Source organism: Apteryx rowi, unplaced genomic scaffold (assembly GCF_003343035.1).
Source record: "Apteryx rowi isolate R43461 unplaced genomic scaffold, aptRow1 scaffold_25, whole genome shotgun sequence".
NCBI classification, from domain to species: Eukaryota; Metazoa; Chordata; class Aves; order Apterygiformes; family Apterygidae; genus Apteryx; species Apteryx rowi.
The window spans coordinates 1,761,419-1,786,986 of NW_020448863.1; the positions used below are offsets into that span (position 1 = coordinate 1,761,419).

The following is a 25,568-nucleotide window of genomic DNA, read 5'->3' on the forward strand; positions in this document are numbered from 1 at the left end:
TTTAATTTTTTCCATCTGCTATGTTCTAAAGAAAAGTAATTATTTTTAAAGTTCCAAATTGAACTGGAGTGGTGACTCCTTTTTAAATAATAAACCCTGACTGTTCACCACTAACTCTGATCTGCTCTATGTCGTCAAATTGTTCTTCAGCCAGCGATAGTCCTGATAGTTTCTAGGTACTAGACAGCCAAATTGCATGGAAAGTCCCTGGGGATTGGGGGGCTGCATCCCTGAGGCTCTGCTGAGATCAAACATAAGCGTCAGTATTTCCACGAGATTTCCAAGCCATGACCAGAGGCTTTTAGCCAGGACGTTCGCCCTGCACTCTGGTGTCATTCTGTGAGTTCCTTTCCAAGGTTCCTTCTCTTGGGATACCTTTTGGAGAAAGTCAGCCAGACTCCTTGCAGTGTCTTCGTTTGACCTGACTTGGGCTTTCCCCAGGAGCCAAAGGGAAAGCTAGCGTACGGCTGGTTCACGCTTGCCCCACGCAGCGTTTGTGCCATAATGGCATGACCCACTCACTCTGTGCAACCACCCTCTGCCCACTTCCCATACATTTTCTGGTGTTTTCCAGCAGCCGCTGAGGTATTTGACCCCTGCCGTGGGAGGAGGGAATGTGGAAAATTAGGTACTGCTTTGTGTCAGTGCCAGTGGAATTAGTTAATTTCTGACAGATACCAAATCCTGGGGAATTCTTCCATTGCACTGGATTAAGTTCAGTACTCTAATCCCCTTGGGGGCAAATCTTGCTAAATCTAATAGCCCATCTCCTTGAGGAATATTTGTGTGTATATCATTTTTTTTCATTGCTTGGTTGACATCAGCTGTAAAGTTAGTTTTTTCTGCTGCATGTTACAAACCTGGGAAAGCTGCTAGGTGACCTGAAAGCAAGAACTGATAGTTTTCCCTGCAAGTTGCAGATGGCACCAAAACTGCTTAGGATGGAAGTGTATTCCCTCTCTCTCTCTTTCTCTCTCTCTCTCTCTCTCTCTCTTTTTTTTTTCCTCCCCTGAGCATTCACAATGATTATCTGTGAAACCTTTGAATCCATGCTTTCCTGAGGACATGTCTGTTTCTCTATTGCTTATGAGATGCAAAAAATTTTCCCATGTATTGTTGTTTAAAGTAGATGTCTCTATTAAAGCTCTGAGCGGCTGTAGGTCACCCAGGGAGAGGCTCACCCAAGCCTATGCATTGAACAGAGGAGAAATCATCCTGTTATCAGTGCTAACAATTACCATGGCATCGTCGCTCAACAAAAGGGAAGAATAACTGAGGTGCAAGTCTCAGCTGAAGACTGCAATTTTGGATTAAATGCATTCCTTTAGCTATGTTTCATCCTTTGGGATGCCGTACACAGTTTACAAGACATATGGGGAGTGTGTGGAGGTGTGAGCAGTTAGGGCAAGCAGCATCCTTAGACATTTTGGTGGCTGGTTTCTGCCAAACCACAGAAATCATGCGAGACTAGGTTTGGTTTTGTTTTCCCCAGGGACTATGTAACTAAATCTGGGCATATCAGGTTAGGGAAAGCAAAAGGCCTGTTCCTAACACTGGAGTGATGCCCTTATTGCACCTTCAGTGCCTGCCGCAGATTAAATGATATCAGTTTGCTAAGAATTGTTAACATGAATAAAACACTCTAACAGTGTTCTTGTAAATGTCTGAACAATTTTTCTCAAATGCTGAAATAATTCGCCCCAAGCAAATACCTGGCATGGGCTGCTTCAGTCTGAACTCCTTGGCTGACAAAGTTACCTCGAACTGAAAGGTCCTGTAATGGAAAAAGTTTAGTCAGCTTTAACTGTGAGCTTTATGAATGGTGTCACCTAAGGTAGAGATGCAGAAAGTGGAGATGGTGACTGCAACCCCAGAGCAAAGTTTGCTGTAAATGGTGATGCATTCCATAGATCTTATAAGAAAAACAAATTATTTCCTCCTCAAACCAGTGCCTCTTTCTGAAAGACTCCAAATTCAATATTTACGAAGTTGTGATTACTCTGAAAAGATTAAATGTTAGAGCCATTTGCTTTTATTCTGGTTCCCTCAAGAAAACAGGCTTGTGTGAACATGCTGTCTGATGGTTTCAGGCAAATTTGACAATGGGAAGGAGCCTCCAAGATAAACTACCTTCCTAGAAATTTTGTGACAACCAGTGGCAGGGTACCAGAGGAAGATCCAAATTAGTGGCCTTGTCTGGTAGTAGATGCCTGGCTGTTCAGCGCACGGATTATGGAGGGAGCACTATCCAGAGCAGCCCATCAGTGCACACGCAGCTCCAAGCACGGCTGCTCCTGCTGACTGTGTGCCTGCAGGGCTGGTGCTGCAAAACAGGCTCGTTGCAATAAAGTGAGTGCTGAGTAGACTAAGAATATACCTTTTCAGTGAGCCTCAGTTTTATTAGCTCCTGCCTTCGTATAACTACTTGTGCATACTTCTTCCCTGAGCCCCCTTTTATCCTACCTGTGGATGCTGGGGCTACAGACACACTGCCTCTGTCAGGCTTAGCACCTTTCTCTTGTGCAGATCAGCACTTCAGTCTGTTACCAGAAAGGACTATATTTATATTTACAGTTAATGCATGTTGTTACACTGATACCATCCGAAATGCCACGTAACCAGGGTCAAAACAAAAATCCTTATGGCTCACTCAACATCTCGAGTATTCCCTCATTATGGACTCATCTTTTGTGCTTCAGTGTTTATCTTATGGTTAGGTGACTGGGGGATTTAAAGAATTGATAGCAAAATCGGTGGTTACAGTGATAGTTAGGAAAATTTTCCTCTGATCAACACAATGAGACAAAGGAAGGTGATATATATTCAGTCCTATCAAAGAATATGCCTTACAGAGCTTGCAACTGGTCCACCTCCAAAGAGAAGTGGAAATGCTGTGCTTCACTGAGATGGAGACAAAGATTCTCAGAAACTTCCTGTTTGCTTACAGAAAAGGGGAAAACCTTAAATCTTGCAGTAGTACAAAATAAGAATAAATTAAAAAATAATAAATCTGTGCAAGACTCCAGTTCTGCAGCTTTAAATGCAGGAAAGTGAAACATCACAGAATTGTATGCACGCTTTTCTTTTCTCCTTAGTCATTCAGGGGAAGGTGGAGTAGTTGAGTTCGAGGCGCCTTTAAAATGATTCATTATTTCCATAGGAGCCAATTCATGTTTATCCTTCAAATCGCTCTGTGGATGTTAAAATAATGGAGAATTATATTTGCTTTTAATTTTGTTTCCAGACAACTTGGCCTGAGTGTTCATGATGTGACTTGGAAACTATATCAAACTGTGATTTATTGTTGCTTGTAATTGTGTGAAGATTGAAGATATGCTGGATGCTGCTCTTTTCCTTTTTCCCTTCCCACCCCCCATTCTTTTGCTTGCGGAGCGTACTTGAGTGTAATGTGGTGAAAGGCCAGCATCTCTGCTTTTAGTGCTTCTTTTTAGTGTACAAGCCATAGCAAATGAAGATTTTTTTTTTAAACATGGGGCTGTGTGAAATGAATTGTGGTTTGTATTTGATAATTGTTTTTTTTTCTTTCTTCTGTTTTTCTGTTATGCTTAAGTTTTGAATGTTTTGCGTAGTGATGTTAATCATCTTTTCTTGTGGGATGGAGAGAGAGTAGTATTTGTTAGTTAAGCTGGATGAGTTCAGTTTTATGAGAATCAGATGCAGAACATAATTGAGCAGAGGAGGGGGGCAGAATTTTATTTGCAGTAAGGCATCTGTTAAGTATAAGGATACCAAATCTGCTTCCCAGGTGGGTCAATTGTTTCTTAACCAGGAAAAAATCGTAAACTAAATTTATCTGTAAGGGCTTACAGATAAAGGAATGTTTTATTCTCATTTTCCTTAAATGCATTTTTCCTACACAGTTTTATTTAATTTTTCCCCATGTCAGTAAAAAGCTATTCTCAGATTTTATATGTAATATAATTTAATAGAATAAAACAAATGGGATTTTGTAAAATGTAATATAAAAGCCCACAGAAGGTAATAAAAATTCTGAAAGATTTTGTTTCAACCATGTTACATAATCCAAGACAAATTATTCAATACTAAAAATTCTAAATGATCATTAAAATTTAGCAGAACATTGTCTTTGTATTGCTTTGAAGACTTTAATTTGAATCCTCCTAGGAGATAAAAGTTCTCTGCCCTGGCAAAAATTGGCTGTGTAGCAACGGGCATGCTACTTGTGATCTGATCCTACGATTCCAGCAGTGGGTGCACTTCTTGGTATGTGAAAGTTTTCTTGCAAATTCACAGTAACTCCCCCACCCAGTTTAATCAAACTTAAATGATTACACAGTTGGTACTATGAAATGTGCATGTCAGTCCCCAGTCTGTAATCCTTCCTACCATCATCTGACCACCTTTTTTTGTTTGGAAAGAAAAAAAAAAAACACAAAAAAACTTTTTTCTATTTCTATACATAAAAAGAGACCCACAAACACCCACCAAGTGCATTTGGGCCCAGTTAGGAGTTCCAAGTGGTACCACAGCCTAAGATACCCACCTGCATGTCAGTTAAAAAAAAAAAAAAAAAAAGGCAAAAAAACAGTTGTTTTTCAACGTTGTAAGCAATTTAGTTTACTTATTACATTATTTATCACTAAGCATGTTTGGTCGATCTGTTTTTTGTTTGGTCTCTGGTCTGTTTGTTTCTCGTTCTCATGCCCTAGAACATCACTTTTAGTCTCTGAATGACATTGCTTCAGTCCAAGTGGGAGCAAAGTCACAAAGCGAACAGTAAGCCAACCTTTTCCAAAATTCATGCAAGAAACTGCATTTGCAATTATATGTATAGATTGGTAAATGGATACTCTAAAACTAAAATTCACCTTAGCTTAGCTGGCATTTTCTTTTTTAATCAAGTTAGAGCTGTTTGCGTTATTGTTGATTGTAAACATGTTATTTCATGCCTGTATTCCCAAGTATCCGGCCTTTGGGTTTAGACGAGTAAGTGGTTTGGAAAGAATCCAGATCAGTTCATGCAGAGGCTATTCACATTAGTAGAAAACTATGTACAAAATTTGAGCATGGATTTTTTTATGCGTTTTAACCCTAAAAAAAGTGTTTGTGTGGGTATATGTGCATGTGTAAATATGTATATATAATGACATCAATCTACAATTTTCAGGAATTTACAGCCTTGCATAAATCTTTATTATTTCACATCACCATATGTATGTTATTAAAAATTCCAGGACTCCTTGTCCTTTAAGAAAACGCATTTTAGTTTACATTTTGAATAATGGTTTAAAAAGCATATAGACTCTGCTATTTACTGTTTTAAATTAGGGAATCTAAAAAATCCAGTATTTTTCAGTGTTTTCTTGCATCCAGTTTGTAAGTAACTGTTTTGTGAAAACAGTAATTTAAATATCTGCCTTTTTATCTAGTCAGACCATTGGTAGGATTCCAAATTCATCCTGAAATAGATAAAATATTCAAGCTGCTTGAAAAAAGGAACCATTTTCCTATATGAGAGTTCTTTGCAATTAAATTACAACATGCAAACTGTGCGTTTAGGATGTGTCATTAATGTACTGAAATCAGTGAATTAGAGCAGTGTTTACCCTCTTTTTCTTCAGGCTGAATTTATGCTTGATCATTTCTCATTTTAAATATGCTCTGATTTCTAAGGACTGAATGATGTAGCATTACAATCCGTTTAAGCAATGTTGTAACTATGACATGCAGTGACTGCTGCTTAAAACATCTCCCTATTACAGTGCAGTGATGTCTTTGAAGTACTGTGTAAAGTGTTTTCACTTGGCAGTATTGTGCAATGCAGGATGCCATGTGGCATACAGTGAAATCTGGTGATGTTTGAACAGTGGCTCTGGCTGTCAGGATGTGCTGACAGGATGTAAGTCTCGTCACAGCCCTGGCGAGGGGCACAAAGCATTTGCTCCAGGTCCTTGCACGGTTGAGACTGACCTCTTGGGCACGCGTTGCCCAGGCGGGCTGAGCGGCTGCATGGCTTTGGTGCAAGGTGTCAGTTGAAAGCTGCTGCTCTGCAGGCAGTACCCTTTTGGTCAAAAATCCTAAAGGTCTTGCCACTTTGCTACATGAAGAGCTTATAATGCTCAGTGCGTGGTGGTATCATCCATGATTTTGCCAGCTCTGGAGCCTTTCCCCGTTGCAATGCACGCTTTCAAAGTCATGCTTCATTCCCACTTATTTATTCTGGTGAGGGCATCGGCTTCAGCTGCATTACTGTGTCGTGCTGGTAAGTGCCTACCTTGTCAGGTCGGTCGCAGGCTCTCCTTGGCACAGCTCAGGAGGGAGGATACAACCCCTGCGCATGGTGTCCCTGTTCCCACATGTCCTCAGCACCAGCTCCTCACACAACCCCGGGCAGCCCGCAGTTTGAGTCACATAAATTGGCCGGGTAGCAGATTCAAGGAAGGGTTCCCCGCACCGTGACAAGGTCTCCCCGCACGTCAGGCGCCACGCGGCAGTAACGCACCGTTGAAAAGAGAAGGGCTGTTTCCCTCTCCCCTGCCCCTGTCCCCTGCCCCTCACTTGGTGCTGATCGTGGAGAACAATGCTGGCTGCTTTGCAAAATATTAGCACTACTCTACAAAATCTGGGCCTCTGCGTATGGCCCGCTGAGTCAGACTTGTTTACTTCATTGGCGTATTAATCTCTGTCTCTGATCAGCAGTCAACAACTTCAGGCCCCAGGCTTAATAGAATTTCAAACTGTAGATTATGCAGTTTTGCTGAAAATATGAGGCTTCTATCGCACTTTGAATGATGTATTCTCCCTCACTCCCCTTTGGTCTGTTTTTTAGAGCTGAGGTTAAGACAGATAATTAATTCCTCCCATCCCAAGCCCTGTCTTTTAATTTAAGAATTTTCTTTAGCATCTGCCAGAATCTTCTGCATGGACTCCTGAGAGGTTAAGCAATATAAAGAACCATTAAATGAACTTCAGCCATTTGTTTTTTTCAGTAGGATAAGACAGCTCTTTAGCATATGAAATAGTTTCTTGTCTTTGTCGTTGTACCAAAGAAAATAAACCAGAAATGTAGAAAGAAGAGGCTGGCTTTCTGGTTGCATGGGAAGATGGAGAGCGAGAGGGCCCGTGTCCTGGTCCTGAGGATCACRTCTACATTAGCAAGAAGTAGGGCACAATCAGAGTGGATCAGTGGAGTGAAACAGCTAGTGCCAYGGACCTGATGTCCACACCACGCATTTGGGATTGTGGTGGAGAGAGGTTATTTCAGGCTGAAAGCCTATTAGCAGTTGGAGTGCATTAAAGGCACTCCTGGAGCACACCTCACAGTTCAGTTTCATCTGAAGGAAAGCAGTTTTTATGCTGCCAGAGTACTCTGCAATGCAGGCTAAAGACTTCACATGGTAATTGAGGACAACAGGGATGCTTGCTTCAAAAGCATACCTCTGATCCAAAGTGAAATGCTGATGTGTACCCGCTATATATGTATCGCCTTAATCAAAACAATTTTGTTTCTTGCCTCAGCTCACATGTGACTAAAATTTAGCTAATAAATCACTTTCCTCCGAAAGTTTTTATTTTGCTATTGCTCGTAAAGCCTTTTGTGAGCCTGAAGCAGTTCCAGGCTCTGGTGATGAATGCTGTTCGTCAATGTATTGGGAGGCCCGTAAATGCTATTCCTGGTGGGTCGCTCCCAGCCAGGGTTCTGATTAAACAGGGTCTGCCCGATTCKCCATCCTATGTACTTCCCACTTCAAGAAACCTTTATGCTCTTTTCACAGGCATAATTTGGAAAACTACATATCTTAGATTTTTCTAAGAAATATATGAAAGCAAATAAGCACAAATTCTTCTGGGAGGGTGCCCCAGGTGTACTGTGTTTACACCTGCTGAAAAGTCCCAAGCAGTAACAGCAGGACTACACTTACATCTCTGAAGTGCACCAAAGGAGTAATGGTCAGTCTTGGAGTACCTTGAATTAGTGATTTCAGGTAGAATTTATGGTGATTTATAGTGTGTCAGCTGGCAAGGCTGAAATGTCACTGCTGTACTGAAAGTTCAGAAGTGATGAAAGGTGTCCTTCCTGCCTTTCTGTTTATTCTGCTGCAGTATATATCCAATCTCCCTGTTCTTCTAGTAGATTTGAAAGATCCTCAGCCTTTTACAATTGCCTCATCAGTTTTCAATTCACAGACTTGGTAACTTTCCTGGTTTTGGCAGTAGACTGTTTCTTTTAGTGGCAATATATTGCTCTACTGTGTTTCGGGACAGGTAGTAGTTGGAGCTGCTGGATGATTGGAAATTGTGGACAAACTCAAGGTGGATGTATATAGATCAACCCTCTTGTGCATGACCGTAAGTCCAAGGTGTTCCAGATGTGTGAGATTCCCTGCAGATGTGATGAGTAGACTGTGCATATGAGGGCAGTTTGCCCATATCACGGTTGGTTTGTGGTGCAAAATGTACAGGTCAATTATATGTGTGTACCAGGTAGGATGTGCGAGACCTGCCAGTGGTAAGAACTGTTCCTCAGAGTTATTTCTGCTTCCACACCACTTTAGTTAATTATCCTTTTTAAAGGATATATGTAAAGTAGGAATCTATTTCAAAGCCAGCAGGAAGTAAGAGCCATCTGAATTGGTCATACAAGTTTGTAGAGTAATTTTTCTTGTCACTTTTGTCTGAATGAGGATTGGATAATTCAATTTTTGTTCTGTTTCAATTTCAGTATAGCTGCCCAATACACAATTGCTTGTCAAAGATTGTTGTTGCCACCACACCAGAATGCTATATTTCAACAGTGTGGAGGTCTTTTAAAAATCTCATGCTTGGCATTCACTTCATTCATTGAAGCATAAGCACTGAATGTAAGTTAGTTGTCCTAGATCCCTTTGTGGTTAGTAAAAAGGCATCTCTCAAGAGGAACTTCCTTCCATCCTAAGCTAGGTCTCCAAAACGAATTGTACAAATAGCCCCTGACCATTGACTGTGTCTCTATAGGGATCCTGAACAACTCCTTCAGATAGGGCAAGTAAGCTGTAGGTGATGAAAGCTATGAAATTAGGTAAGATGAAATTCCAAACTTTTTGTGGAGTGTGACCATTATGGCTGGTGCTCAATCCGTTCAGCATGACTCTCCTTGTTTAAATAATTATTTCATTTTATTATTTTTCCACTCTGCATAAGCCCTTTAACAAAAGTTACTGAGAAAGTTCACCACAAATTTAGATACTGCTTAGCAGGTTGCACACTTCTATTGCCTTACATATATTATTTTTGTCTTCTTCAGTCTTCTGGTACCAGTATTACAGTGGATATCGCTGTCATGGGAGAAGCGCATGGGCTCATTACAGACCTTCTGGCAGATCCTTCACTGCCCCCCAATGTGTGCACATCGCTGAGAACAGTGAGCAACCTGCTTAATACGCAGTTAACCTTCCAGGCCATTCACAAGCCAAGAGTGAACCCTTTGGTGTCCTTCAGTGAAAACTACACCTGCTCTGACTCAGAGGAATGTCAGGAAAAAGGAGAAAAACTAGCTATTCCCAAGGTGAGTACTTGATGGTCCTGCCCATCATATTAAAACTTGACTGTTGGTTTCATAATAAGACAGTTCCTTCAACTCATGGCCAGCTTAACTTTGGTCCAGGCATTTTTGTAATTGGATGTTTGACCCAGGAAAATTCGCACAGAAGTTATGCCATTTTCCTAGCAGGTGTTGGGAGGAGCTTAAATGAGGAAATGATAGGGAGCAGAGCAAGCAAAAGCATTTCAGCATCCATACTCAGACATCTGCCCTGTTGCTTCTCACACAGCAATTCCTCTCCCACTCAAAATATTTGAGCTGCTGCATGTAGGGTGACCTTCCTAGTTGATAAGCAGTAGGGAATGGTAATGTGAGGGATCTTATTCCCTGCTTTGAAGGTTGGAATTTGAAATTCCATAAAAAATTCAGTCTCTTCTTACTTCCCTGAGCTTAAAATGTAAAACCTATAGAAGGTAATGGAAAACTCTGTTGACGGCTTTCAGGAGCTTTGAATCAAGTTGCAAATGTTTCATTAAAAAAAAAAAAAGACACAGTATTTAGTATGACAAATATTGTAAGCTCATGAGAAATTCTTGAGGAAAAAAAAAAAACTGAATCAAAGTGTATGTATATTACTGCCTTGACAGATGGCTTTATGGATGCTCAGGATTCTGAAAGATAGGGAAATGACCAGTGTTATTCACATTCAGTGAATGAGCAGCTAGAAAAAACACCTCAGCTACAAAGTAGTTTGAGTTGTAGGTTCATTGCTAATTAGCCGCCCTGCAAGGCTTACATTTCACTTTTGGAACCAAACCAAAATACTTCTGTCACCAAACCAAAATACTTCTGTCCTGTGATTTCCCTTGTAAAATTAAACATAGGCAGACTACTGTTGCATAGGCAAATGTTTTTCACTTTTAGCTGTTCAAATTGCACAGCCAGCATTCATTCTAGCATTTCCTGGCATCTGAATTGCAACGTTCATGATTCTTTTTTTATTTATTTTAGTGTGATGATTATTAATACTCTATTTGCCTGTGTAGCTGCTGCATACAAAAAAATGAAATGGGTGTTCACAGGTTGTGAAAAATATGTTCCAGTTAATTTTAGTGTGCACGTGCATAATGGCTGGACTCTAGGCACTGAGGGGAAAAGTTATGTGGAGGAACACTGCCATCACATGAGCAAACACAGTGAGCAGATACCCGTTTGCTATTGCATAATGCCTAGTGAGGAGAAGAGAAGGGAAGGATGAAGAAATGAGTTAAATGCTGCAGAGGAATAATTTGTGACTGAAGAATTCACTGACCTAAACACATTGTGGTTCACAAAAATGTAACACGCTTACAATCATTTATTTAAGTGCCTAAATATAGATTTAGGGATGTTACCATAAGCATCTGAGTATTTAGGGTAAGGTATTAATACATTTATTTATTTGCTTGATCCTTCTGAGCCACAAGTGTCTTCCATCTCATATCTCTTAAGCCTCTGGCAAGGTCAAAGCTCTCCATCCCAGAGAAATATTTATTTTAGTTCTTAACTGTAAATACTTCACAAGATAAGAAAAACATCTTACAAATTGGTAGCATCTACAACAGCAAATCTGGCTCCACAAAGACTGTCCATATCATCATCCCCTATTTCCTCTGTCTGCCTTCCCACCTTGGAAAAATGATGGTACTATTAGCAGGAAAAAAGGAATAGAGTGAGGTGAAAGAAAAATGCAAGGTGGTCAGAAAAAATCTGCTGTGAACAGTCATGCTCTCTCTTTAAGCTTTTCGGAAGACATCATAACCTAGAGCATGGAAGTTTTATTTTAGTGGGCTATCTTCAAACTGGGTAGATATATCAGGAAAAAAAGTTGATGCTTCCCCTCCCTTATTTTTCCTTCAGCTTTTCTTGCCTTGCGTCTCTCATGTCAGAGCACTCATGGCAGCTTAAATCACAGAATCACAGAAGGGTTGAGGTTGGAAGGGACCTCTGGAGACTGGCTAGTCAAATCCCACTGCTCAAAGCAGGGCCAGCTAGAGCAGGTTGACCAGAACTGTGTCCAGCTGTGTTTTGAGTATATCCAAGGGTGGACACTCCACAACCTCTCTGGGAATCTTGTTCCAGTGTTTGACCACCCTCACAGTAAAAAAGTTTTTTTCTTATGTTTAAATGGAATTTCTTGCATTTCAATTAGTGCCCATTACCTCTTGTCCTATCACTGGACATTACTGAGAAGAGTCTGGCTCCATCTTCCTTAGACCCTCCCATCAGGTATTTATATACATTGATTGGATCCCCCCAGGCCTTCTCCTCTTGAGGCCAAACAATCCCAACTCTCTCAGCTGCTTCTCCTATGACAAATGCTGCAATCCTTTAGTCATCTTAGTGGCTCTAAATGACTTGCTAAGTGACCTTGGCCAAGTCACATAAGACCAAAATTTCTCAATTGCTCAATGCTTACTCAGTGAGAGCTCCAAGTGCTGAATGTCTGTGATTATTGGGTTGTGGATAGATAGCTTTTTCTTAACTTCACCATCTCAAAACAGGGAGGAAGTTCCAAATCCTCCAAGCATTTAAAGCACCTGGCTGTGTTGATTTCAGTGGGAGTTAGGCAGCTTAATACCTGGGAAAATCCAAACTTAAGGTACCTCACCAGGTGTTGTCAGGAAAAATTAATCAAACGATAGATAATGTTTTTCTTCTGCGTGTTTAAAACTCTTGTAAGTCTATGTAAACTGTAAGAAATTGATTTCTCTCTAGCGCTTACGGAGAAGTTTGCCTCCAGGACTGCTGAGACGAGTGTCCTCAACTTGGACCACAACAACATCAGCCACAGGATTGCCTACGCTGGAGCCAGCCCCAGTGAGAAGGGATCGCAGTGCTAGCATCAAACCTCATGAATCATCTTCATCCAGGTTAGCAAATTACCTCCTCTGTCTTTTGTGTGTGTCTCAGGACAAATTTCTTTGGTTCTGTGTGATGATGTCCATTTGTAAAAGTGCTGGCTACAAAGCACATTAGAATGATTTCTTCACATCTCTCTAAATGGGGTTACCAAAGGAATGCAGATTAGTTAAATTATGCTGGAACTATTCCTATTACTGGGAAAGAAAGTAGGAAAAAAATAAATTTAGGCTAGCAATGTGAAGAATTATACAATAAAACTGGAAGCAAGGCAAGACTATGTGACTAACATCCTTGATATGCAGAGGTTTTCTCCCTGGATATCACCCAGCCAAGGGACAATTCCAACAGGTAACTGAGCTGCTGAACATCACTTTCAGGAACACACCTTGTGATACGTTCCAGTCATTAAACAAATTCATAAAGCACTTCTCTATCTTCAAGATACTACCTTGCAGAACATAAACTCTCCCCAAATAAGCAATTCTGTGTTTTTTTTCTCCATACAAATGACATATCAAAAGATCCTACAGCACTGGGCAAGCCCTTTATCCCATTTACACACGTATTTCCAGAACATCACAAGCGCTTAAGGCTCCCCAAACAAGACCTGATGAGCATTCAGAGGAACCCGCGCAAATGCAATACCAACAATAGATGATCAGTCAAAAACAGTGAATTAGACAGTGGCAGGGAGAAGCTTGATTTTTTAAAGGCAAGGTCAGAAGTAGTTTAGTAGAGAGAAGAAAGTTTAGTTTCTAGGTAGATTTGCAATGATTGTTAAAAAAGTTTTACCTAAGAGTAAAATTACAAAGGAAGAGTTACCAGTAGAGATTGAAAACCCAGTTGTAAGTGAAACGGGCAGTGTAGAGTTGTCCTGCAGGTTAAGTGCCATACTTTCCCTGATTTTAAGCAGTGCAGTGGAGCACTTCCTTCCTGTTGACCACAGAGTTTAGATTCTGCGATTCAGACTGAGATTTTGGTGTTGTATTGTACCTTTGACACAGAAACAAAAGCTAAAGCTGAAATCCATGTTTCTGTCAATATGCCCAAGGCTTCAAAACTTTTGGTGGTTAGTACCACCAATAGTTGACACTTAAAAATATCCTTAATCCGAGTTGTCTCATCTAGTTAAAAGATTTTCCTTATTTTCCGCTAAGAGGGAATAAACACAGCTGTTCTGATGGGGTGCAAACTGAATGCCAACTTTTACTTATGATGCATTTAAGTATTTATGTATCTAACATGCACCTTACTTTCAGGGATACTGTAAGCAGGGGCTGACACTGGAAGAATCACAGCAACAAAGCAGGATAATAAAGCCTCAACATCGATTGCAACAGACTCTGGAGGAATTGTACATTATTTGTTTGTCTTGCTCAGAAAAGAGAGGCTTGGGTCCCTGAGCTGTTAAGTATGTTATATCGCATGTATCGCATAGCTGTTTCATCAGAGRGGGAAGTCTGAATACTGGTATACAGTTCTTGTACTCCCCTTCATCCTTTCTGGCTCCATGAATATTTTTCTATTCTAGTCAGAACGGAGCAGAGCAGCTGGATAGTTACAGTGCTGTCCTAGGAGAATAATGTTCATATCCCCTCCCAACCTGAGGAAGTGCTATAATTTCAGAGCTGTTGGGTGAGGAAAGAGCGTGGAGACATGTTTTGTTGGGGGCAAAGGAAGAGCAGAGCAAAAGTACTAAATTCAAGCAGAGAATTTAGGCCTGTGATCTCAAAAATGTGTGCTTATCTGCAATTCAAAATTTGGTGCCTGTGAGGGAGGAAAAGACAGGATTTGAGAAAGCCCAACATAACATCCCCAGTGCATGTTGTTGCTTGGGTGAATGTAGCCCCAGACTGCTGGCTTTTATCAGTCTTTTCAGTCTCTCTTCCAGATATGTTTCTTCCCCATACAGGAATCTCTCGTATAGGGAGCCTAGGTGCTTAAGGTCGCCTGCAAAGTACACTAAATGTCTGGTGCAAGAAAAATAAATGGTTAGCCAAAATTCCCTTTATGAGGAGTCCCATGTATCTCAGTAAAAGTAAATATAAAGAAGCTATAACCAAATGGAAACACTCTTCAGTCACTGTTCCTCTGTGGTTCCCAGGGTGCATTTGATTTATACTGTTGATCCCAGACTCTCGCGTAGTATGTAAGCATCCTAAGATGGGAATCTGAGGGAGAAGGGGGGCAATTAAATATTATTGTTGGTCCTTTTCTACAGCTGTTATATAACGCTTCATGGTGTGCCAACTAACCAGGCTATCAATTCTTCCTGTGTTTAATGTCGCCAATTGTATAATTATAGCTCTGTCAAGCCTCCCAGCCTACTGTTTGCAGATCTTCTTTTACAGTAGGAGAAACAATGTGTATTCCAGAAAGGGGAAAAATGAAGCCTGTAAGTCTATCCTTAAAAGTTTTGGCAGACCAATACAGATATGCTTTCAAGGAAAAGAATTTTGAATTGAAGGGAAAAAATCTCCTTTATTACCTGCCACTTCCCCAGCACCAAATCCAGGTATGCCATAGGGCACAGAGAAGGGAGTGTTTCATGGCTCAAAGGGGAGAAGAGGGGGAATGCCCATGGAGTCAGCCCATGACAGTTTTTGCAATTACAGAATCTGCATCATATGTGCCCTACAGCATAGGACATCACCTCCAGATTTCTGTAGTCTTGGATTTGCAAACATCTCCTTAAATCTCTGTTTAAGATTAGGAATCCTGCATTCCTGCAACCCCATTTGACTAAACTGGTAACTGTGGTCTAACTGGTAAACGTGGTCTGCTCATAGTTTCAAATGATTTGGTAAAAATAATAGCTTCCTCATTCCTGTCTTCAGTCACTTCTATATCCAATGGGTCTTCCTTAATAAGATTTCTTTTTCTGCTGTGACCTAGTGTTTTATATTCTTCCCGTCATCTGAAAAAACAAAAACTAAAACAAAAAACTAAACAGCTGGACTCTTTCTTCTTCTTACTTCATCATAGATTACAGGAATTCTGGCCTTTGAACTTTGAAGCTGACCAGCAAATATTTTTGTAATTCATTGGGCAATGCTTGTTCTTCCAGAACAATAAAGTGTCAGTAGAGTTAAAACGTTATGCTATTTTTTCTTTCAGAACAATTTTTTTAAGTTAGGCTAGGACTAGACTGCTTTAAAAGTCTGTCTTCTGCCTTGTGTCTCATCTCATCACTTGATACAGGAGGGATCTGGATTTGAGATTGTGGGGAGAAATATGGAGCCGGAGAGGCCTAGTGTGTCTGTTCAGAAAAGTCATTGGCCTCATCATAAAAGCCTGTGCTACGTCATTGCAAGGAGCTGAAGTCTGATGACTGTCATTCAAGAAAACAATGAAAAATGCAGTTCTCCTACTCTACGGCACTGTTTGGCACCATCTGAGATATAGTGATAGCCCGAAAGCTGACACTATGCACCCATCCTGTTGTAAGGGAACACCATTTCGTTTGTCCCCACACACACATTYCATTCAGTGAGTTTCTCTTGCATCAGCAGCCAGCCCTCTTCAGAGCCCATCAATAGGAAATTTTTTGAGATGCAACATAAATTTAAGCTGGCTAGAGCATGAAGTGCTTTACCTGGAGAAGAGGCACGCCCCTAGCAGGCTCTTCCGAGGTGAATGGTGCCTCCTGAGGAGCTCCTCCAGGGCCAGAAGGGTTAATGGGTGTCTGTGCTGGCAGTTGCAGCAGAGAAGTCAAGGAGACTGATTTTTCATTTACACTGAGAACTTCTGGCACTTCTGGTTGTTGTAAGGAGGCATTAAAAGAGGGTATAAATGTAACTTATTTCAAGTCTACTCTTAAGCCTCTTTGTACTGTCAGAACAATATAAAGAAGACATCTTTGTGTAAATAAAGTGAATAGGCCTGGACACTGAAGGAAGTCCAACTTTGGAGTGTCTGCATTGTAAATATTTTTGCTGAATACAATACTGAGCTCTTCACGAATACTAATTCAACCAGCAGAAAAATGCTGTTTTCCTCATTAGAGATTTTGTGCTATCTTGATATCACATCATTCTTGCTATTGCTCCAAACTTCTTCAGTTCTGCCATGCAGGCTTTTATAGTCAGCACCGTTTTGAACCACGGTTGTCTGTGCTCTTGTTTTCCAGCACTGACTCTTGGAACAGCTCAATTCTGATGACAATCACAAAAAGCAGGTCCTTCTCCACATCCTACGCCCTGTCTTCTACAAACCACCTGAATGCCAAAAGACAGAGTCGGCAAGGTGAGTCGGTGCCCCTGGTTTTGTCCAGCCCTCTTAGCCACATGCCCTGGGAAACCTGGTGACTAACACATGCAGCTGCTTTTGGTCCCTGTCCAATCTGTGTCTTTTCTTGTTTTCCTATCAATATTAATACATTTATTTCCTTTATTTAAAAATAGTGTGGCTTAAAATACTATAGCTCATGCTAATGCCACTGTACATGTTTTGACTTCTATGCTTTATGGAGGTTAGTCATGAAGATGCAGTGGGCGCTATGCTAAATTGTGCTGTGATGTATATTCATGTAATTCCCTTGACTACAATAAGGTTGAGAACCAAATGTTTTCTATAACATTTGTTAAATTAACTGTCTCTGTATGTTGTCTGACTGTGATTTCCTGAAGCGCAACCTACTAAGCCATTTGGATTTGTATGCAGCAACTGACCTTATTTTGCACAAGCATATCCGAGACAGAACTGTTGTAACTCATAAGATTGTCTCTGCATATTCATTACTGAGAAAATATAGGTAGCTCTTACTGATGTTTAAAGATGAGAAATTATGCTTTTTTTACTCAGCATTTACAGCCTTAAAGAAATGACTCATGTTTTAACTGAGGGAAAGAAATGGAGAAGGTGACTTTTTAATTAACAATGAAATATGCAGTATGACAGCCATGAAGTATTTGCAATCCATAGTAACATGTTGTTTTCCCCATATGAATCCAGGGTAAAATAATGTTTACCCATGCTTTAACTTGCAAATGGAAATGATCACAAGGCTGCCTTTTTTTTTTTTTTAAATCAGCCCATGTTTTTTACCAAGTTGCGATAATGTCATTCAGAAATAGTGACCACCCACACATCAGATGGAAATTGATAGATGCCTGAGGCCTGACATCCAAAAAGTCAGAGAATCCAAATTTAGAGACTCATTTGAAAATATGGCTACACAATTATTCTGCTCTGTCGCATCACATATCTTTTTCAAACTGGAGAGTCTAATGTCTTCTCATACAGAAGCTGCTTTGTTATACTGCAGTGAAGATTAAATTACATAATCTTATCTTACAAGAGTAGTGGTCTTAAGCAAATGAATAAAATTAAACTTGAAAATAATGGAGATATAGTACTAAGAATCCAGGAATTGGTTTTAGAACAAAACAGATACAACTTAGACTTGTATTGGATTTTCAGAGATAAGCCSAATACCTTGAAAAGGAGATATTAATACTTTCACTTGGAAAATGAGACTTATCAATCCCATCAGTCACTTTATCTTTTGTCTGTTCTTCCAGAAAGTGTGAGTAGTCAACTCTACTGCACAAAGAAGTGAGCTCCCCAGTGATGAATGGAGAGCTCCATTCCCTCACAAGCAATTCCCAGGGGGCAGTGATTCACAGGAGTAAACATTTTGGCTCAGCTCTTTGTGCAGAAGAATCAGATTTTGACAGTTCACAGTTTTAGACTTTTTAAAATCATGCATTTTCAGTTATGATTTGTTTTCATGTTCCATCTAAAGAATTGCTTTTATTTGCCCTGATTATTACCAATTAAACTTTTATATTTTAGCTCCATTGGCAATATTTAATTATTCTTGCTAAGAGCGGATCTAGGTAAATCTGTAAATCTAGGTTAATCTGTAAATCTGTTAATCTAGGGAATATGACTTTAATTATGCTTTAAAACACCAGCATTTTAAAGTAGTGCTTTCTATACCTACTTTGGCAAAACTCTAAGGTAAGCTCAAGTGTTTTCATACATAATTTCCCACAATCTCCAATTTACTGTTTTATTTCATAAACACTGCACATGTGTGAAAGTTCTGGAGTACCAAAACAGATGGATACACTTAAAAAATTTCCCCAGTATTGTTCATCTTCTCTCACTTTGACTGTTCAAAATTTATTGCTGTGGCAAGACATTTTCTCTCACTTTTGGCAATAAATGGTTAAATGTTGGATTATTGAGAGTAGGTTTGTATTTTTCTGGTAGACTTACTTATTTTTGGTTGCCCACTCTGGCAAATTACTTTTAAAAAAGTATTTCAGGAGACAGGAGCCCAGAAATAGCTGTAGAAAGACAGCTGTGGTTAGAGATGTTATTGCAAAAGTTGCTGTTTAAATTCCCAAGATTAGCTTTAAATTGATGAAAGATGACCATATATATTGCATTCTCTAACAGTCATGAGGATTACCTGGTAACATGTAGCTCAAAGATAGTTTATAATCAGATTAGATTCTCTGTGCAAATAACGGACTGTGAAATATTTTTAAAGACATATTTTTGTTGGATGGAAAGCAGGTATCTCAAAGGATTAGTAAAYGTGAAACAGAGCTTTCTGTATTTTAATGCAATTTTCACATGTCGTGGCCATCTGATAACTTTTTTTTAATTGTACTGTAGGCCATAGGTTTCTGATCTCAATACAGCATAGTTGCAGTTCTTGAATTAAGTCAGTAATACATGCCATATGCTTGCTGAAGCAATTGCCTAATCAAAATTTTGGAGATGCTGAATATCTCAAAGTAACAGTGTGGTAATTGTCAGATATTATTTTGAAGTCTCAGATTGTCAACAGTAAGTCATATTTTAACCTCATATCACAATAAGCTGTTATCAGGAAAAACACTGGAGCTAGATGCGTATACCTGCAAGGTTAATAGTTCATAAACTTAGGTCAACATATTGCCTTGTTCAAAGATAATTGTTGTGTCTGGAATGCATTTAGGTAATGGGCACAATTCAAACATAGAAACAGTTAAAGTTCCTGAGCTCTTTATACCATTTGGCTCTGAAGATGAACACGGTAAATGAACTGGGGCTGATCTCCTACAGACTTTGGAACAAAGCTCAGGAGGAATGTCAGTTTACATGCATTTCCTTTTAAGATAGATACTGTTTACTCCCTTGCACTTCATTGTGGATGGGACCTTTTTTTGTCTGAGACAAAAAAAATCTCAAGGGGATTCAAAGAGTATATAGCACTTTATCTCAAACACTGGACAGGCTGCTGCATTTTGTCTTGATAGTTGTACTCAGATAGAATTGGGGACAGAGAGAACTGCATCCTGCTATCATTTGCACATGTGGACATTAGTAGTTTCTCATACATTAGCTCAGGAATACAATACCAAGCCATACAGGTAACGGTCACAAGTCTCCTCACAGTGAGCAGTAGATATTTAAGAGTAGTCTCAAGCTGGAGGAGGAGGAGGAGGTCTAAATCTGGGAGGAATGTGGAAATGGCAACATTGTAAGTGCAATATTTTATATTATTATAATTTGCTACTACTAAATATTGGGGTTTTTTGGTTTATTGCTAATTTTCTCACATGTAAAAATTCAAATTTGCTGGGAAAGTGGGCAAACTTTTCTTATCCCTGCTTTACAGATGGAGAGAGTCAAACAAAGAGAAACTGAGGGTGTGACTGGGAACTGTTTGGTTGGAGTTTGGTGCTTCTGTCCCTAGAACATGCTGATACCAGTTGCGATGCCACTAATTCATGCCTTTGATTTCATGCCTCTCAGTTTGTGCATCTGACTCAGCAGGAGAATATGCTTCATGTTTTGAGCCAGATCTTCAGCAGGTGGAAGCCGTGATATTAATGCAGCTTCATCTCTCTGCGGCAGCCAAGAGCTTGGCTCAGAGTGGAGGGAGGGTTTTTGTTTATTTTTCAGTTTGGAATCTCTGCTTGGTACCTGTGCATCTGCACAGTGAACTCATACATCCACATGCTACTTCTGTTCATTGAGCAGACTCTTCTTTTCTCTTGCCAGGTATCCCTCCAAATATTTCACCTCTCACCTCCCCATGCCATTCACCAGTTCAGGGGACCCCTGCCACAAGTCCTACAAGAAGAACATCTTCCATGTCATTTCCAGACTCTACAGACACTGACACCAAGCAAGGCTTAAAGCCACACAAAGTCTTAACTTCTACTCAGAGTGCACCAAGCGTGTCAGACCCCATTATCAGCTCCTCTGTTATTTGCAGCAGGTAAGACAGCAATTTGATATGTGTTGAAATCATTTCAYGTTGTCCCTGCAAACAACTGACCTGTATACAAGATCCTTTAATTTGCTGCAGTGTTGTATATTGGTATTTCACCACATTTAAGCAGCCCTTAGCGTGTGAGTAATTGTGTAGTTTGATGCTACACAGTGCTTTTAAAGTACAAGACAAATTAACGACATTCACAGCTTTTACTTATGTCAGATACATAGTCTAATTCATAAATCCTTTGTCTATTAGTTGCAGATCCCTGAGTTTGATTTCATGTTAACACCTAGTGTTTCTCATGCCGTGCTCTAAACATGAGCAGTCACTTTAAGGTCACTTTAAGGTCACTACTTAGGTACTACTAGGGTTTGAAAGCTGCTGGCCTATAGCCCTCTGATYGGTGTCTGGCAAACATGTTCCGGTAATACCTGAAGGCTATGTTACTGTGAGCAGTCGCAGAATGGGTGAATTATGTCCTCCCTAGGATAGAGTCAGGTTATGCAAAATTGGGATTTCTTCTCAGAGGCCAACTGCATTTGAGTTCTTCCTACTGCTGAAAGTTACAGTAACACAGTTTAGTTGAACATTTTAAGGTGTCTCATTATTAGAGTATATAGACCTGCCCTGCAAAATCAGCATTTAGAAAAAAGGCCGTTCTGTTTAACTTCTCAAACAGGACTCATCTGATATTAAATCAGATTACAGGAGTTTGCAATATATATCCAGTTCAGAATAGTAGTAAATGTCAGTATTTAGAAGCCTGTTCCAGAGTAGCTCCTAGGTTACCTTACTCATTAGATGTTACTTTTGGTCATAGCCAGAGGACAGCATGTCACCTGAGGCAATGTGTTGGGTTAAATGCTATCAGGTTTGACTATCTTTGGAAATAGTACCTAATTTCTGGTCTCAGAGTCATGTGACTTTGGCTGTGTCTCAATACGCTATGTTCAGGGGTAGAAAGTGGGAGTGAGATACTCAAARTGGAGGCTGCAAATTTGCTCAAGAAAGTCATACTGACATGAGTTCAGGCTGGGATGCTGACAGGCTTATAAAGTCATGGGTAGGTATCTAAATAGTAATAAAGTACTTTTCAAAGTTTTCAATGATATTGCAAAACTGAGATTTGCACTGATTCATCTGAAATGAAACCTGTGTTACATATAAGAAATATACCATAAACATGGTACTGTCCTGTTAAACTGTGTGTATATAACTATTTCAACAAAATATTGATCATTCCTTTGGCTAGTAACAGTTATCACTGGCAGTATCACATTAAAGAGAATAGTTATATAACAGTTACATTAAAATGACTAAAATAATAACTAAAAGCCCCTATCAACATTAAGATTGTTGAGGATAGTAATGAAATACATTGTCTACATATGCATAGACTTTGTTTTCAGTGTAATCAATGGTAAAATGCTCATTAAGTTTAATGTGGCTGCTGTCCTGTTTGGTCTGTACAGGTTGTATAGCATACCTAAATTCTTAATTTCCTTGTGCTTAAGTGCTTAGATTATGTAAGCAGTGCAAATAATTGCATTGTTGGCATAGGCTGTGTTGCTGATTATTTGAAACAAGCACATTATTTAAAATGTTATGGTGTAATTACTGCTAATAGAAGTGGCATCCACTAATATTAATAAAGTCACTGTCCCTTTAGCCATCACTGAAAATTTGTAAGCATTATCACATTTCTAGCCATTAATATATAGAGACATCATATCCCCCACAGAAGCTGAACCAACAGCACATAAATAATGCCCCCCCTTACCAATATAAGCATAGTATAAAAAACAAACAAATGAAATGGCTGAGACATACTGAGAGAATTAAATTAACAGACACTGGGAATAAATCTTTCAAACTCGAGCATTCACTGTGTAGATTGCTAGTATTCAGGGTATGCAGTCCTCTACATTTACTGCCTTGCTATAAAACAATACCAAGTCAGCAAACCTCAACCAGGCAAAATAAATAAATAAATAATAAACACAAGAAAGGAAATAAACTTTTGGTGGATTCAATGCTTTGAATCATATCCGCCCAGGATCTTTTTTTACTTCACACAAAATGAGATGTGATAGGACAGCAGAGTTTGAAGAGAGTGTAGTAACAAGGATGTATGCCAGGCAACGCAGTTAAAATAAATTTTAAATAATCACTATGGATTCTGCTCAATGAATGAGGCAGGGATCCTGTGAAAAATATTACACAGTCTTGTGGTTAAAAACTATATTATGATGCATGAAGGGAATTGATTTAAAACTGCAAAGGTAAGTTTACTTCTGATGGAGAGTCGATATCAAGTGTTCTACTAGGTAGTTCAGTAATTATTTTTTTTTAGATATAGTATTTTATGTGGACCAAACATACTAAATCAGTGTGAATTTGTATATATTCTGGTACTCATAATAACATGAARGCCGTGTTAGCATCACAACCAATGAAAGACTCTCTTCCTCTTATAACCTTTACTCTTTGGCTTGCTAGCATTGACACTATGGAAACCTTAGGGATTGTGAAAGAGAGAAATTAATAGATTTTTTTAACCATGTTTGTAAACCTGAGTGATATAAGATTTATTTGTTTGGCAATGTACCACGTGTATTATTATATACAGATTTGTGTTTTTATTTTAAATTCTTTTCAGGAATTGATTGCTTTTACAGGGCATACCAAACTCCAGAATATATTTTGGATGACCTTTGCAAAACCATCAGGCCCAGGATTTGAGCCATTCTTGTACGGTGCACGTACATTGCTGCAAAGTTCATAATATAAAGTCACACTGCTCTAAATAGTTTTATAATAGCTGACCGGCAAGGAATGTTATAGATAAGATATGCTACAAAATACTGAATCCAACCAGAGTAAGATATTTTAAAATGGCTGTTTTTCATGGAAAGGTTGGCTAAATGGCTGCTAAATGATGTCTCAGATTTGTTAAATTCTGTTAATGTTTTCATGCTATATCATTGTTCCTTCAGGCCCTGGATTCAATCATGTTGGGACATTGTAATTTGAGATGTTCCAGCTGGTACTGAATTTTCGTTTAGAGATGAAAGGGAATCACACAGAAGCAAAAAAACATCTTAATGGAAAGGAATAGCCAGTGATTTGGAAAGGCCTCGGTGGGGTTATCCTTCCCACAATGTCTTTCTGTTTTGGGAATGGTGAAGCAAACTGTTTGTCACGTTGTTCCATTGCTAAATGTCCGGATGCCAAATCACTCACTTCATTCTCTGTCCAAAACACCCCCTCGGTTCTGCTGTAGCTGCTATGTTGTCACTGAAGTAACGGCAACATACCTTTTTGCATTATTAAAGAGGAACATTTGCAAGTTTCAGGCAAGAAAAGGAGAATAAATCCACTGCATGGCAGTATTCAACTTGAATTAGATAAGATTCCATGTCACTCTGGTAAATTTTCATCATCTTCTTTAATTCATATTTATAGTGCAGTTGTTGTACAGAGCCAGTTTACTTTTTGTACTGGTAAACTTAGAAAATAGTAAATATATTTTAAAAAATCACATGGTATAGATTTACTGTTGGCAACACAAACCTAGTGGAGATGGACAGCTAAGCCAAGGTATAAAGCTGTCTTCTTGCATTCCTAACTTCTGATAGAACTTCAGCTCAATCTTGTAATTTTATCTTGAGAATGCACCCTGCACCATAGCTTATATTGTATGCCATAATCTTATACTGCCAGCAGGAAATAGTTTAGTGTAAGACTATCTAATATGCATGGTTCTTTATATTGTGTATGTTTCTTGCTGTTGTATTTCAGCTGTGGCAGACCCTATAACCAAATAGAAGCTAGTGATGGGACTGTAGACAGAGGTGATGGTAACACACACACCCTGAATAGAACAGGTAACTCTTCATTAATTACAAATCTCATTCTTTGGAATTTAGTAATCATTCGTTGAAAGGGTAGATATGCCTCTCTCTTGTAAAAGAAGAATTTATGTAGGTGAGACCACAGAAACTGTCTTTGAGGCTTCTTTCCCTTATTCTTTTACAACATGTGCAAAATGCTGTAGAAGAATAGAGTTGAAATATAAAGTAAATATGGTCTCTCCCTCATCTAACCGAGCCTCTTCCAATAGTGGTCCACAAAAATTTTCTGACTCTTCAGTCCCTGATCCCATTTTTTACACTCTGCAGGACATATACTTTAATGCCTTTGGACAGATTGTCCGACTTTAGACCCAGCCAAGCAGCACATATGTATTATGAGTCAGAGATCCTGTTGCTATACTCAGAAGGTCACAGGATGACATTCATGCAATCCTCGCTGTTCACACCACCAACTTTGTGATTTGTGTTGTAGATGATCCTGCGCAAGCCACTTCTGACTATGAGACCAACAACAGTGACAGCAGCGACATTGTACAAAATGATGATGAGACAGATGGCTCCAAAGAACAGACACGGAAGGGATCCGTTTGTAGGACATACGCACCTGAGACTATCATCCTGCACCCCTTGATACCCCCTGAGGTAGCTTGCTCTGCTCTCACCCTGTACTCCGTGTATACTGAATCACTGGAGAAAAAAAGAAAGAAAGAAAGAAAAAGACCACCCCAGGGCTGTCTAAGACTGTGACCATGGTTTTAAGCAGAACCTGCTGCCTTAACCACCAGTGGGCTCCTACCTGGTGATAGGAAGTTTGACTTTGCAGAATTTAAAGGACCCATTGAAATGTGTGGGAGATGCTAAGCACTGGCCACTTGTGAGGCACGAACCATCTATTTTGATGACTAAATACAAGCTTTTGGATCTGGCATTAGGCACTTATAAAATGCTTGGCTTCTGTGTTAACATTGCCTTTAAAGGCAATAGATTGGAAGGAAAAGAAATAATCATCTCAGTATTACCAGCATTATATATAGCCTTCCTGGTCAGCTACTTCAGCTTYTCA

The 25,568-nt window shown here is 39.5% G+C and overlaps 1 protein-coding gene across 1 annotated transcript in view; it reads left to right on the forward strand.

Annotated features, from left to right (window-relative positions):
* The window catches only part of PDE3A (phosphodiesterase 3A), an 89,911-nt gene that overhangs the window by 37,524 nt on the left and 26,819 nt on the right, over positions 1-25,568 (forward strand). Inside the window, exons 2-7 of the mRNA XM_026066912.1 lie at positions 9,266-9,526; positions 12,260-12,414; positions 16,536-16,651; positions 20,411-20,630; positions 24,432-24,517; positions 24,978-25,147. Of these exons, the coding sequence (XP_025922697.1) occupies positions 9,266-9,526; positions 12,260-12,414; positions 16,536-16,651; positions 20,411-20,630; positions 24,432-24,517; positions 24,978-25,147 (1,008 nt within the window). The remainder of the gene's footprint in view (positions 1-9,265; positions 9,527-12,259; positions 12,415-16,535; positions 16,652-20,410; positions 20,631-24,431; positions 24,518-24,977; positions 25,148-25,568) is intronic.